At 34.4% G+C, this 15062-nt stretch overlaps 3 protein-coding genes across 4 annotated transcripts in view; 2 read left to right on the top strand and 1 right to left on the bottom strand.

Annotated features, from left to right (window-relative positions):
* The first annotated feature begins 2827 nt into the window (after positions 1–2827).
* Positions 2828–5721, top strand: LOC123874371. The gene is made up of 2 exons (XM_045919673.1): positions 2828–3167; positions 4963–5721. Exons 1-2 carry the CDS (start codon positions 2900–2902, stop codon positions 5640–5642), a joined length of 948 nt encoding a protein of 315 aa, XP_045775629.1. The 5' UTR covers positions 2828–2899; the 3' UTR covers positions 5643–5721.
* LOC123874369 (protein ALP1-like) lies at positions 3479–6381 on the bottom strand. Of its 2 annotated transcripts, XM_045919671.1 has the most exons (3): positions 5918–6381; positions 4377–4591; positions 3479–4112 (listed from the first exon to the last, which is right to left on the bottom strand). In XM_045919671.1, exons 1-3 carry the CDS (start codon positions 6214–6216, stop codon positions 3703–3705), a joined length of 924 nt encoding a protein of 307 aa, XP_045775627.1. In that variant the 5' UTR covers positions 6217–6381; the 3' UTR covers positions 3479–3702. The 2 variants fall into 2 exon arrangements, with proteins under 2 accessions (XP_045775627.1, XP_045775626.1); XM_045919670.1 differs by having other exon boundaries at positions 3479–4591.
* A 7647-nt stretch (positions 6382–14028) lies between these two features.
* The window catches only part of LOC123874363 (myogenesis-regulating glycosidase), a 41624-nt gene continuing 40590 nt past the window's right edge, over positions 14029–15062 (top strand). Inside the window, exon 1 of the mRNA XM_045919649.1 lies at positions 14029–14155. The gene's annotated coding sequence lies outside the window, so the exon portion shown is untranslated. The remainder of the gene's footprint in view (positions 14156–15062) is intronic.

Genomic DNA, 15062 nt, shown 5'->3' with positions numbered 1-15062 from the left:
ATAATAGTCAACTACCCAATCAGTATGGGACTTTGTTTCTCTATTACGCAGTATCAAACGAATTTATTTAAATCGAATGTTTGGAACTATCTAATTACATAAGTTTAAGGTGAACTGTTCAGGCAAAAGAAGCATTATTAGCTAACTTTGGAAGAGCTATGACGGTTTTCTTTTAGCCATACCCCTTATCGGTTTCCACGCGCCATCGTATCGGTTTCGATACGATAATTTTATCGTATCGTACTAGTTACCATCCTACCGGCAAAACCGTGCCACCAAGCGATGTAGCGTTCCGGTACGATGCCATGTATAAACCAAAGGGGTATAGGTTTAATAAAAACTGCCATACCCCTTTCAGGTTACCCCGCTTCCACCTTAAATTGCACCATCACTTACCACCAGGTGAGATTGCGGTAAAGGGCTAATTTGTATCTGAATAAAAAAAACCTCAGGTTCACCTTTAACTCAGATAATTAAGAAAATATGGACTCCGAAACGACGATTAATTAAAAATTAGTTAATGTACTTACAAGTTTTTATACATAATCAAAATATTATTATACATTAATTAATTACCTAATTAATATAATTGCAGTTTTTGTAATCTTTTTAAAGACATCAAGGTCTATAGCACCTGAGTGTACAGCGTTTACAGTAAGCTATTATAAACTTTATGTTAATAACAATAAGTGCGAATATTCATTTTTCATATTTGCCTAAGATCACACTAGATAAATGTTGCGCGACTTTAAGTTGTGCAGCAGATTTTCAATGAGAAAAATACTGACACGTAAAAAAAGTGAAAATTATAGTGAAGAGAGTAAGTGAAATATTGGAAGTGTAATTAAAATACTATCATAAAAATTAAAATAAAGTAAAATGATTTGATCAAGATATTCAAAAATTTTAATTTCAAGCTCTAGGTATATATAATATTACAAATATAGGTGCATATCGACATAACGAGTGGACTAAGAGCCAGCGCGTGCCAGACCTTCGTTATTATATAAAAGCTGAAAGTTCATCTGCGTATTGTCCTCAGCACAGGGAGGAACGCAACAGTAACAAAGAACTTTGGATTATGATGGCTTTGGGAGAGAACAGGTAACCAAGGTGTTAAAAATCTTACGTTAAAGTATATTTTTTTTATATTTTCTGCGGAACCGTATTAGAAATCATACCATGCATAGCTAGACACTTAGAGTCGTGGCCACTCCCTGCCAGACGCCCTTAACGTTTTCAAGTTTACGGTTAAATTTTCAGAAACATAGTGGAACGACAAAGTCTTCAGTGTGATCTTATGCATATAATTAGCAATGAAGTTATATTTAGTTAATTTAGACAATTTTATAAGAGCATATTTGTTTAATGGACATACTATACTAACGTAATCGACTTATCAGTGCTTAAAAAGTTTACATTATTAGTGAAGTTAAGAAAAACAAACTTAAATATCGATATAATGTAGTATTTTATCAGCAATCATGTACTCTTATCGATTAGAATATTAAATCATTAATTGATAATAGTTATTACAATATTATAGTGAATTAGCGAAAAATTAAGTAATTAATCATTAGCTCATTCTAAACAAATATCGTAAATAATAATCGAATCTTGGTAACCAATTTTATAACTTCGGTGGCTAACTTTATACAGCGCGTTTGATAAATAATATAACCATGACAAAAATGTGGTATGTAATACCAAATTGTTAGTGCCATAGATTATTTCGATGTCTACTTGACAAGCGTTCAAACGGTCCTTCAAATTCACAGTAGTATTTTTAAGAGTTCATTTTTGCGATCAGCTGTTTGCAGGGTTGTCACATTGGAGTTTTAAACAAATTCTTTAAATTTTCATATCTCCCACGGGTATCACGCTACAGGGCCACCTTTTATTAGGCTATTATCCTACATCTACACATTGGTCCTGAGCTTAGCTTACCGGGATGTTACGTACCTTGTATATCGGCAACTGTTTATTTATTATTGAGTAACCATTTTTTTTATTTTAGTTATTTCATTTATACAAAGTTAATTAATTAACTTAGAAAAAATAAATAAGCAACAAAATAAAATGAGTAAAATTTAAAAAATTATAATATGTCTAAACGTTCGACGTTGACTTATGTCAGGCTTACAGTTGGGCCTTCTCGCAAGGACCAACAACAACTCTTCAAAATTTCATTACAATCAGATGAATTATAAGGGACAATCAAGTATCAACCTAGATTTGCAGCGTGTTTTAAAATGAACAAGTCGTACATACATCATACAAGCTACATTCTTACTCATTTGGAATATCCAACTATGTACATAAATGTTACAAATTCTCTTGTCTGCGGCTCGGGTATTGAATTTTACGCATTGACTTTAATATTCCACTTTCCACACTCGCATCATAATGTTATAATTTGCTTTTATAACATTGTACCCACATTATTTTGATTTATAAATAACATTTCGCATGTTTTATCGAATCAGTATTTATAAGAAATCAGTTCAAATTTTAACATACACAATGCTCTTTATTAGTTAAAAATTTCACACTACTGTATATAATACCTTTCTTTCTCATTGTCATGTACAACCCTTATCTATTTTCAGAACTCAAAGTACAGTCAAAGGCCATAAGTAGCTTAGCACCTTAATGACCATATTCGCGTGGCACGGTTATGCACATGCGTTAGGTGTGTGTGGCGTGTTTATAGAAAAAGGTCATAAGTGCGACAGATTTTTGATGCAATAATTTCGCAGAATTGCTACTCAAATTCTGAGGTCGACTGTTCCCACTATAAGGGCCGAAACACATAAGCGCGTTGCGGCGCCGCGCCGCTGAAATCGGCAGTGCGCTATAGCGGTGCGGCGCCGCAACGCACGACGTGAATTCCAGCGTTATGACGTCATACTTGTTGACAAGGATGCAGTTTGTTTCTAACACTCTTGCAAACAACACGTGTCAACCGAGAAGCAGTTTTAAAATTAAAATGTCTGACGTTGACGTCGATCTGTTTATATCTTCGGTTCAGGAACACCGTTGTTTGTGGGATACTAGTGACGAAACCTATAAAGACAAATTTATAAAACAAGAAGCATGGAAAAGCATTTGTGAGATCGTTTATGTTGATTACAAGGAAAAAAACTCAACCGAAAAATCAAAACTGGGTAAGTAGTAACATATAGTCTTAGGCAATGATATTTTAAACTAAAGATAAGTTACGTTCATAGTAATTTACGTTTTAAATCTGTTCCTGTGTTTAAATCATTACCTCCCAGCAATCCAAAACTGCACACATTTGCAAGTTTTACTGATTAGCAAACCAAAAGATATGAAATAAAACGCAATTGAAAGAGATAGCTATAATTTTAATGGTTGCACTTCAAACGTTTCTTGTGCATAGAGTAACATTTATAGTCGTAGAGTGGACACTTGATTCAAAACTATTCAAAAGTACATAGATAAGAAATAAAACATCTTACAAAAGTAAATCACATTTATTGAAAATTTTAACAGTGAAATAATTAATAATGAAAGAAAAGAAATAAAATACACATTTTTAACCGACTTCAAAAAAGGAAGAGGTTACTCAGTTCGACCGTATATATGCTTTTTTTATGTTTGTTCACAACATGTTAAATAGTTTGAATCAAATGTATTAAGGTATTATTTGTATTTTGAACTGAGTAGGTATACGAACATTCATATTTTGTTTAATTGCCAACTTAGGGCGCCAACATCACTGGAAAAGTAATTACAAAAATCATTCCGTATTAGATGTGGGCTTAAATTATTTTCATTTGCTGTGGGCAAATGCAACATTTGCAGATCAGAATCATCAAAGATAATGTCATCGGTCGCTTGTACTCCATCTCGATTCAAAACAAAGTTGTGCATTACACAACATGCCTTGATAATGTCTGTCGCAAATTCGTATTGCACATTCATAGATCGATGAAATATGCGCCATTTATTGGCTAGGATGCCAAAAGCGCACTCGACATATCTTCGGGCACGACTCAGTCGATAATTGTAAACTCTTTGTTGTACCGACAAATGTTTTCCTGAGTAAGGGCGCATGACGTTATTCGAAATTGAGAATGCTTCATCTCCTACAAAAACAAATGGAGTTTCATTTTGAGAACCTGGTAAAGGCTTTGGTACAGGAATAGGTAATTTGCGTGTCATAATCAAATCATAAAGTTTAGAGTTCTGGAAAACGGTGGAGTCACTTTCCTTGCCATACGCTCCTATATCGACAAAAATGAATCTATATCTAGAATCTACAAGAGCTAATAAAACTATTGAATTATAGCCCTTATAATTGTAAAACAGTGATCCACTGTGCGCAGGACATGTAATACGGACATGTTTACCATCAAGAGCTCCTATGCAGTTAGGAAAATTTGCTTTCTTGTCAAACTCAATAGCGACATCTTCTAGAACCTGTTTTGTTATAGGAGGTATATTTTGACTTGATAGATGTTTCCATATGGCGCGACAAACTGTCCTTACAATTTTTGCTATTGTACTTGCTCCTCGGAAGTAATTCGTATGCATGGTTTTAAAGTCACTGCCGGTTGCTAGAAATCTAAAATGAAATAATAATTAGTAGGCAAATAATAAAATAATACAAATGTAGGTATAATCAAACTCAAACCGCGCAGGTAATAGTGTTGCTAAAGGAATAGATTTTCAAAGATAGACAGGTAGTTTTTCAAAGAAGTACTCAATAAATATTTTACATTATGGTTGTTCTAGGCAAAGTCAATCAGTTTTTAACTTGCCTAAGTCAAGAAAAAGCAGAAAATTATTCTTTTTCGGCGGCCAGCCATTTATATGAAATTGGATGGACCGAAAGTACTTATGAAAGTTATATCAAATTTTATATGTAGTATAAATGGAATCTAGGGAATTTTAGTCTTTATTACTATTTTTCACTTGTGAAGTTTTTTGTTGCAGGTAATGATTTAGTCAAGAAGTGGAAGGCCATAAAAGATAATTTTGCTAAATATCAAAAAAAACTAAAAGATGCCAATCGATCAGGAGCTGGAGCTGCAAAAATTAAAGAATATCACTTGAATAAACAATTACAGTTTTTGAAAAAGGTTTCACAAAATGCAACTGATTCCAGTTTATGCGTAGCGGAAGGAGATATTGAGAATGAAATAACGGCATTGCCTCGTTATAAAAGTCAACCACGAAAACGAAAGGCAGATGATAAGGATGATATTGAAGAAGATTTATTGGCAATATTAAAAACACCGGAGAATAGACATTTGCATTTTTTCAAGGGGATTTTACCATCTCTACAATCGTTAAATGAGAATCAAACATTGATATTTCAAAGTCGGGTGCTTCAAATATTAACCGACATTCTTCAACCTTCAATTCATCAAAATACACATCACGGCTATAATCAAGAATATCAGCATCAGGGTTACAATCAAGGATATTCAACTATGAGATACGATAATACGGTTCAGAGTGGCTACCACACTTCTACTCCTGGAAGTTCGATTACTGAACAGAGGACTACCTCATCATCAAACCAACAACGTCCAATAAATTCACCATTTTTACTGGACGAAACGTCAGCTACTTCCTATGTTTCACAAGATGAGGAGTTTGATTTTTCTTAAATTGATCATTACATTTTTTAAGGCCTATTAAAGTATTCTTAAAGTAAGAAAATTGTATAATGCAAAAAGCTTAATTTGATTCTGTCTTGTTTCATTTGAACCTGGCTTTGTACCACTAGGTACCCCCAAACCATGAACACTAGTGATGCAAAATTTTTATCGACACCCCGCTAGTACCACAGGTGTATAAAGCCAGGGGTACAAATAAAACTAAACATTTGATTCCGAGTGCCATAAACATCAATAAAAAAAAATAAGAAACCTATTTGTTTTACCTTAAAGTTAAGCCCAGCATTTCCAAAGCAGTAACTGGTTTTCTTCCTTTATTTTTTTTCTTCTGTATATATTTTGATAACTCGCTTAATAGCTCTTCAAATGATGATATACTCATTCTAAAGTAGGCAACAAATTTTTTTTCGTCTATCTTTAATGCTTCGTATTTTTTAGAAAAGAACTCGCCATTTGGATTCATACCCTTACTTAATGGATGTATCCAGTATCTTCTTTGCCGTATTTTTAAGATAGAATAATGTCTTCTTAATAACAAATAAGCAATAAGTTTATTACGATCCATCGCAGAGAGACGTCTATCCACACTCAAAAATCACGAGAAAATGGTTGCCCTACCATAATGCCCTGTTTCGCGACGCCGCAACGCGGCAACGCAACTGCCGATTTTGGCGTTGCGGCGCCGCAAAAATAAGCAGTTTGCGTTATGTGTTTCGGCCCTATAAGTATTGTGTATTTTTTATTATAATTAAGGGTCATTATGTAATATGTAATATTGTGATTGTTCTTGTATTATTTATGTTTTAAATCCTGTACATAGGTCTATTAAATCATACTATACTATATTATAATGTACTGTTATAGCTTTTAAGCGATTTTATAATAAGTTTTTATTATGACCGACGAATGACAAGTACTTAGAATAATAATATCAATTTCTTTTTTTATTGTGTTAGTAAGGAACCATAATTAGGTAATAATTAAGCCTGTTATACACAGAATGCGCAACGGTAAGGGTCCAACGGCTTGTAGAAGTTTTAAGGGGCTAATATGAAACACTAGGTATTTGTCTCTATCATCTATTTTTTCACATTTTTGCTAGAAACCAGTAATAATGTGAGAATGTTATATAGTTTGAAAAATAAAATAAACAAAAAAGATTTCAATATGTTCTTGAAAAATGTAACTATCGGTATGTTCAAAAATAAAATAGAAAAGTTCCTATCGTTTACTATTGAAAATAAACCAGATTTAGATAGATAGCTGGTCGTAATCAAAAAAATATGTACTGATGATTTGTTACTACACGATATCTTGTATTCGATAAGTTTAACTGAATTTGTAAGGAAGATAATATTATTATAGGGATGTATTTAAAAATTGCCGAAGAAAGCGATATTGTTCAACGATGTACTATTTTAACTACTATTATATTTGTGGAATGGGACAGTTTAATTTAATTTTTGGCCAGTCGTTTAAAAAGAGTAGATATATATAGATTAATAGTATTGCATTCGCATTCGCGAATGTCTAAAATATGATATTAAAATTTTACACGTTTACTTAAGTTCCGTTGCGCATTATGTGTTTAAAGGTGTAATAGTTTCTATCGGATACTATAACTTTTAAGTTTTATTAAATGGTTCTCGCTCGCGTGGCAAGTACTATACAATATAGTGTAGACTCGCCTTAAATATATATCTAGACGCCTCCTACGTAAATTGTCCTCGACATCATACGTCTCCTACTTTAAAAAAATGTATTTTTAGCATTTTATTTTCTTTTGAAAGCGTAAAATAAATAAAAATAGACGTTATTTCAACAAACGTGACACTAATTTTGTGGCTTACCACAACTTACGTGGGAGGTATTATTGATTTTTATTCACAGTGCAATACTGCCTTTAAGGATCACTAGTTGCTATATGTGTCAGTTTATATAAAGTTATATTGCGGCCTAGCCGCGCGAATCTAATGATTATGCTGGTTAAGCAACTTTGACTCAAGATAGAATCTGATTGTTAATTTAACTTGAAATGCCCGTACGCAAAAATACGCTCGATTTTGACTTGGCCGCCATAATCTGAAATAACTTGTACCCCAAAAGCTTGCATTATGGCATCAATTTCAATATTGTTAAGGGGGACAAAATGGCTTCCTTTGAAATCATAACATCCTCCTCGCCCAAGGCACATATTCATAGTTTAATATATTTCAAGCAAAAAAATTCAAATTCTTCGAAAATTGAAGAATAACTTAATCTATTGGAGGTTTGAATCCTCATATTTTAAATTCTAATTATTGTTCTTAAAAGCAATAAAAAAACTAGGGCCGATTTTTCCATGAACAAAGAAAATTGAAAATTGTCGATTTAATTGACATTTTGACAGATTTCTTATATACAAAAAAAAGTCAAAATTATTCTTCAGTTAAAGAAATGGCATTGTACTGTGCATTATACCATATACATTCACGCTTCTTTTTGTATAATATAATACTGAATGGCCTGCAACTTCGTCCGCGTGCTTTTAGACTTTTAAAAATCCCAGGGCAACTGCTTTTTCGGGATAAAAAACATATGTCACCCTCCTGTATCTTTTTTTTATATTTTGGCGATAAAAAATCGGCCCTTGTAAAATTAAAATAGGTTAAGAGCCGATTTTTCAATCGTCAAATAACTTTTATCTGAGGAATTTGAAGGGTTCGACAGTTTTTGTTTAGGAAATCTGTCAATACGTCAGAATTCCCCAGATAAAAGATATTTGACCATTGTAAAATCGGCCCTTTTTATTATTAAAATTAAATAAAAAGTGCTGAATGGTCTGAATGAAAATATACTTACATGTAGGTATTAGGAGTGATCTATCTATAGGTGTTTTTTTTTACTGCGGCAGTATGGAGAAACCGAAAAAAGAGATACAGGGAAACTGTCTTAAGTACCATAAGTTTTTTGAAAACGATTGTGGCATAGGCAAATTTAAATCATATATTATATTACCTATAGTAAATTTTTTGGTCAATTCCAATCAAAAAATTTAGCTCCAGTTCTGAAGGCAGTTTCCGCGTATCTCCTATGAATTTGCATTTCCCCATACTGTCCTAATTAAAAAAATCGCAGTGGATATATGTAGATTCATCGAGTTTATTGATTGATCTGCATTTGAAAAAGCCATACAACTGCTTGTTAGGAATTAAATTCAGTACCGAATTTATAATAAGTTGAACAGTACATAATTCTAAAACCTCATTAACACGAATATCTAACAGCAAAAACTATTAAATCAATAACAATAATAAAATTAGCGATATTATTGTAAAGGGGCCTACTCACTGGTTTATTTGAAGAACATGTAAACAATTATTATTGTATTTAGGTAAGTACATAATTTTGTTATAGATCAGTGAGCAGGCAACTGAAAACTGCACATTGCATCATTATTATTATCAGTATGGTTAACATAAGGTTTTATATCACCAACTTTGATAGAATTCGAGTTTAGAAAGTAAAATAGACTTTAACTTCCTTGTTTTAAGGCTCAAGTTCGTCCGTTCCGCTTGGAATTCTGACTGTTGATAAATATCTGCAGTCAGCCTCGCAGCTTTGCGAAATTGAAACCGTTCGTACATAATTTTAGACTTTAAATCAAGAACCGTTAAATCTATTTACGAGGAAGTTATCGTTTCGACATTCGAATTCTATCAACGTTGGTGTCATGTAAAATCTATCTATCCACGGAAAGACATAGTATAAGGCTCTCTCTGTTACGTAATCCCATACAAATGACAGAGACGAAAATCGCAGTGGATGTTAACCATTCTGAGTTACCAACCAATCATAAACATGTTTTCAGAAACATTCGAATTTTAATTCAAAAATGTTTTGAAAAAACATTCAAAATTCACTTTCAAAACATTGTTTCGTTTCGTTTGTAATTGGTTGGTGACTCACTGAGATTTTTGTCTCTGTCATTCGTATGGGATTACTTGACAGAGAAAGCCTCATACTAACTGCTTTCCGTGGATAGAGTATAATAGTTAATAATAATTTTGTTGCAACGTGTATACAAGTAGCGCCGTTCTAGTTCTCTTTGGAGCTTGAACACTACACAATAGTATTGATTTGCAGAATTGTTGATAATTTGGTAGTGCACAATTAAGTAAACTAAATTGACAGATCTTACATTTCTAGTGCTATCCTTGTCAGAACAATTATGCAGAAAAGGAGACAGGAAATCCTGCTGATTTACTTGCAATGTGTTCAACTAAATTATTAGTTGCAATTAAACTATACACTGGTCATCACTGTAAATGCCGTTTATTTTATGTCTCGCAGGCAAGGTGACGGACGGCACGTGCGGTGCGCACCAATTTGTAATCACCTTTATATTCATATCGCTCCAGAAGTTTGGCGCAACTTGTAAATGGTCTAAAACTCTAAAACATGTAGCGTATGGTATCATGTACATTCCAGTTTCACTATTAGTCTCACTTAGAGTAATTATCGAGTGATTGTTGAGTAATTATTGAGTAACTATCGAGTAACTATTGAGTAACTATGGAGTAACTATGGAGTGCGTGGGACAGTTTTGCGTGTAAACTATCACTATGTATAGGTTTCACTTAAATAAATTAATTGTATTACATAAAAATTGTTTTATTTCAACTTAACCTGTGGTTTTCTACTACAGTGCAAACACCTTCGTACTAAAATTATCCTTTCATACACGAAATCGCTAGAGCAGTCGTGTTGCCAGAAATGACTACGGATTTTCATAGGGTTTTCAAAAATAAAAAAAACCGGCCAAGTGCGAGTCAGACTCGCGCACTGAGGATTCCGTACTCGGGTATTTTTCCAACATTTTGCACGATACCTAAATCAAAAACTATTATGTATAAAAATAAATAAAAATCTGTTTTAAAATGTACAGGTAAAGGCCTTTCATATTATGATACCCCACATGGTATAGTTATCTTACTTTGAAAATTGAAACTTTTTTTTTTTAAATGATGTGACCACAAATTCGCAGTTTTCAGATTTATTCCTGTACTTGTGCTATAAGACCTACCTACCTACCTGCCAAATTTCATGATTCTAGGTGAACGGGAAGTACCCTATAGGTTTCTTGACAGACACGACGGACAGACAGACAACAAAGTGATCCTATAAGGATTCCGTTTTTTCTTTTACATAATGTATGTATATTAAATTAAAACAAAAGAGAAGCAAGCACAAGTAAAGGAAAACATCCGAAACCGTAAATTTGTAGTGACAACACAAAAATAATAATTAAAATGTGTTTATGAACAAATAATTAGTATTTTAAAATTTTCGAAGTAAGATAACTCCCAAGTGGGGTAGCACATGAAAGGGCTTTACCTGTACATTCATAATACAAGTGTAAATTAAAAATTTATAACACCCCCGACAAGTGAAGGTTACAGTAAGAACTAGAAAAGAGCTGATAACTTTCAAACGGCTGAACCGATTTTCTTGGATTATAGCTAAGAACACTCGATCAAGCCACCTTTCAAACAAAAAAAACTAAATTAAAATCGGTTCATTAGTTTAGGAGCTACGATGACACAGACAGATACACACGTTAAACATATAACACCCCTCTTTTTGGGTCGGGGTTAAAAAGCAGATTTTATGCATGATAGTTTTTGATTTATCATGTAACATGTCGGAAAAAATAATCGAGTACGGAACCCTCGGCGCGCGAGTCTCACTCGCACTTGACTGGTTTTTTACTTAACCTGTCTAGTTGCAGGATGCATTGTTAGAGTACCGGAGCGGCAGTAATCCGGTACGTCTGGTGTCGAACCCTAATTAGTGTGATACGGCGTCTGCAGCGGATGCGCTCATCTCACGCGTGAGATTCCGGACTCGAGATAACGTTACGTTACGTGTAGGGCTTGGGCTACACCTACCCTGGTTAGGACTATCGTCTAGTGACAAAACGCGACGCGAGTAGGTATTTTCCACAAGATAAAGTAGAAAACTAAAACCCGACTGCGATCGTCTTAATAAACGCTGAATATTATAGTAAAATTGTTTTTCTGTCGCTTGGTATATTTTAATGTTGTAGTACATTTATATTTATGAACTCAGAATTTTCTCCTCTTTCATTTGACACCTCACTCGATACAATAGCAACAAGTGTAAATTAAAAATTTATAACACCCCCGACAAAGTATCTGAGTTTTCCAAAACATCATTTTCAAATACCTAATGTAAAATTCTGTACTTATCTAGGCAACGTCCATCTTGACAGCTAGTCATTTGTCAAGTGACGATATCATGAACCTAACGGTCTGTTACAAAATTACAAGAAAACTAGAAAAAAGGAAAAAAGCTGATAACTTTTAAACGGCTGAACCAATTTTTTTGGATTATTTTGGTTATTCTAGGATTATAGCTAAAAACACTCTCGATCAAGCCACCTTTCAAATAAAGAAAACTAAAATAAAATCGGTTCATTCGTTTAAGTGCTACGATGCCACAGACAGATACACAGATACACACGTCAAACTTATAACACCCCTCTTTTTGGGTCGTGGGTTAAAAAAAATTTTGGAGACACCCCACTTTTTTCATGTAACATCCGTTAGGTCAATTTTTGGCATAAAATGTAGCCTATGTCACCCGGACCTTTACGACGAATCGATTGACACCTCATTCATCAAAATCGGCCCAGTAGTTTAGGCGCTACGGTGGAACACACAGAATCTGGATACAAACATACACACATACATACATAGACTGCTAAAATCATAACCCTTCCTTTTGGATTTGCCGCAGTTGGGTAAAAATGCTATCTGTTTCACGCCGCTTCGCTGCCTTCTTCGTATCGTACGATAGAGAGAGTTGCAAGTCCAGTAGGCATTTGCCTAGATTTTATATTTTGGACGTGGCCGGTCTTTTCAAGGGATATCTGGGTCGCATCAGACTATGAGACCTCGCAATTGAACCCTGAGCCATCGAAATATGAGGCTGATGTCTTAAAGTTAGACTATCGCGGCTTCAGACTCGTCATGAGTGTAAAATACCCTTTATAACGAAACACATACCTCAATGAACAAACATTAACTTTATAATAATATGCGTAGCTATACCCAACACCATGGTCGCTATGAGCTACCTACTGCATGGCTACTTAGGTATAATATTGTTGTCTAAGATTATCATTTAATCCACAGCGGTGGGATTTCATTGTTTGTTTAGTAGTAGGTACTTAGATAGGCTACTAGAAACAGCGAATCAGATGGTCAGACGGTCGGGAGTTCGAATCCTGACTTGAAACTTTTAAAAAAAGCTTCACTTAGGTAGAGCAAGACGTTCTCAAAGCCTGCCAATAATCAATTTACTTAATTGAAATATTTCAATATTAAATAGCTGATGCTCGCCACTTCATCCGCGATGGATCTAAGTTTCTAAATTCTCGTGGAAACTTTTTTATGAAAAAAGTCAAAACTGCTTACAAAGTTACTTGTAATTATCGTAAGTCAAAATACGACTACAGTAGGGTACGAGTCGAAGTCTTAGTAATAATATCCAGGACTTAGGCATACCTACCTAGAGATACCTACCTAGTTCGGAGGCTATTATTGAGCATGGGTATTGAACCCCTCATAATAAGAAGAGGGTTTTAGGTCATAGCAAGCCAAGTGCGGATTGGCGGATTTCACACACTTTGAGAACATTATATTGAGAACTCTCGAACATGCAGGTTTCCTCACGTTTTGAGGGTTTGACAGTTTTTTTCAGGAATCTGTTAATATGTCAAAATTCCTCAGATAAAAGTTATTTGACGATTGAAAAATCGGCCCTCAAACGCGCATAATTCTGAAATGTTAGAGGTGCGTGCGATCGAATCTAGTACCCTTCAATAGGGTAGGTGATGCCTCTAACCACTAAGCTTTTTTCACTTCACAGGGACTATCAATTTTTTATGAGTCTACTATAATTTCCAATCCTAACTAATATTATAAATGCAAAAGTGTGTATGTCTGTCTGTCTTTCTGTCTGTCGGTCTGTCTGTCTGTCTGCCACGTTTTCACGGCCCAACCACTGAACCGATTTTAATGAAATTTGGTACAGACTTGGGATACATCCCGGCGAAGGACTAGGCTATTTTTTATCCCGGAAAATTGAAGAGTTCCTACGGGATTTAAAAAAACCGAAATCCGCGCGGGCGAAGTCGTGGGCATCCTCTAGTTATTTATAATTACAAAGAAAAATTAATATACCTAAGTATAATATTGTAGATAAAATTACTTAGATGAATTTGATATGAGGTAAATTGTACTAACTGTCAGGATAAATTCGCGTGACTCGTGTTTGATGATGCTTCATGAAAACCATAGATACCGCCCAGTCTCGCGCGCGCCACCAACTCCTGCGCATCTTTGAAAAAAGTTACGGTGTAGTGAAAACAGTCAAAATTTTCCCATACTTTTCCAATAGTAGACTGGGCGCGCGGCGTTGTTTTTTTAGTTTTCTAGGTTGGTATTCAGTTTTTTTTTAGTAGAATATAAAATTTTAGAAACTACTTAACTAGCTGATGCTTGTGACTTTGTTCGCGTGGATTTAGATTTCAAAGATCCAGTGGGAACTCTTTAATTCTCCGGGATAAAATGTATTCTTCAGCCCGGCTAGCATGGGCAGTAGATAAAAATTATATCCACTGATTTCTATGACATCAGTGGATATGGCAGGTCTTCAACTACTATAGTTATATCGATGTAAAAAATGAAATCAATTCGTTTCTCCGTGTTGGCGTGGTTGAAGGACCAACCAACAACCCAACACACCAACAAACTAACAAATAAACACTTTCGCATTTTTAATAACTATGGATGGACAGGTAGTGATATAAGTATTTACACTTAAGGGGTTTTACGAGTTTCTTCATCATCATAATCATCATTATCACCATCAACCGATAGACGTCCACTGCTGGACATAGGTCCACACGCCACGGTCTTGTGCCGCCTGAATGCAGCGGCTCCCTGCGTCTCGCCTGATGTCGTCCGATCCCGTTATTGGGGTCTTCTAACGCTGCGCTTTTAAGCCAAAGTGGAATTGGCTGGTGGTATTCTTGCAGAGAATTACCTAGGTCCTAGGCCAGTCGCTATGTACAGCTACCAGCGTTTCTATGAACTCGGCTTTGGACTATTAACAGTTTTAAGTAGGTACCTACTAAAGTATTCAATATTAATTATTTATTTATTATTCAAACTACCTATAATTTAATTGAATTGTTGTTGCATTGTTCTATTTTCCCTAAAGACAAATGAGTATTTAAATAAATTACCTAAATCATTGTTAGTTTATTAGTTTAGCCACCCACGCTAGGATTATTAGATAATATTATTATTTATTGATTGCTATTATTAGTGGCTATTATTA

The sequence above is a fragment of the Maniola jurtina genome, chromosome 18 (assembly GCF_905333055.1).
Source record: "Maniola jurtina chromosome 18, ilManJurt1.1, whole genome shotgun sequence".
Lineage (NCBI taxonomy): Eukaryota > Metazoa > Arthropoda > Insecta > Lepidoptera > Nymphalidae > Maniola > Maniola jurtina.
This window is presented reverse-complemented; position numbering and strand designations above follow the sequence as displayed.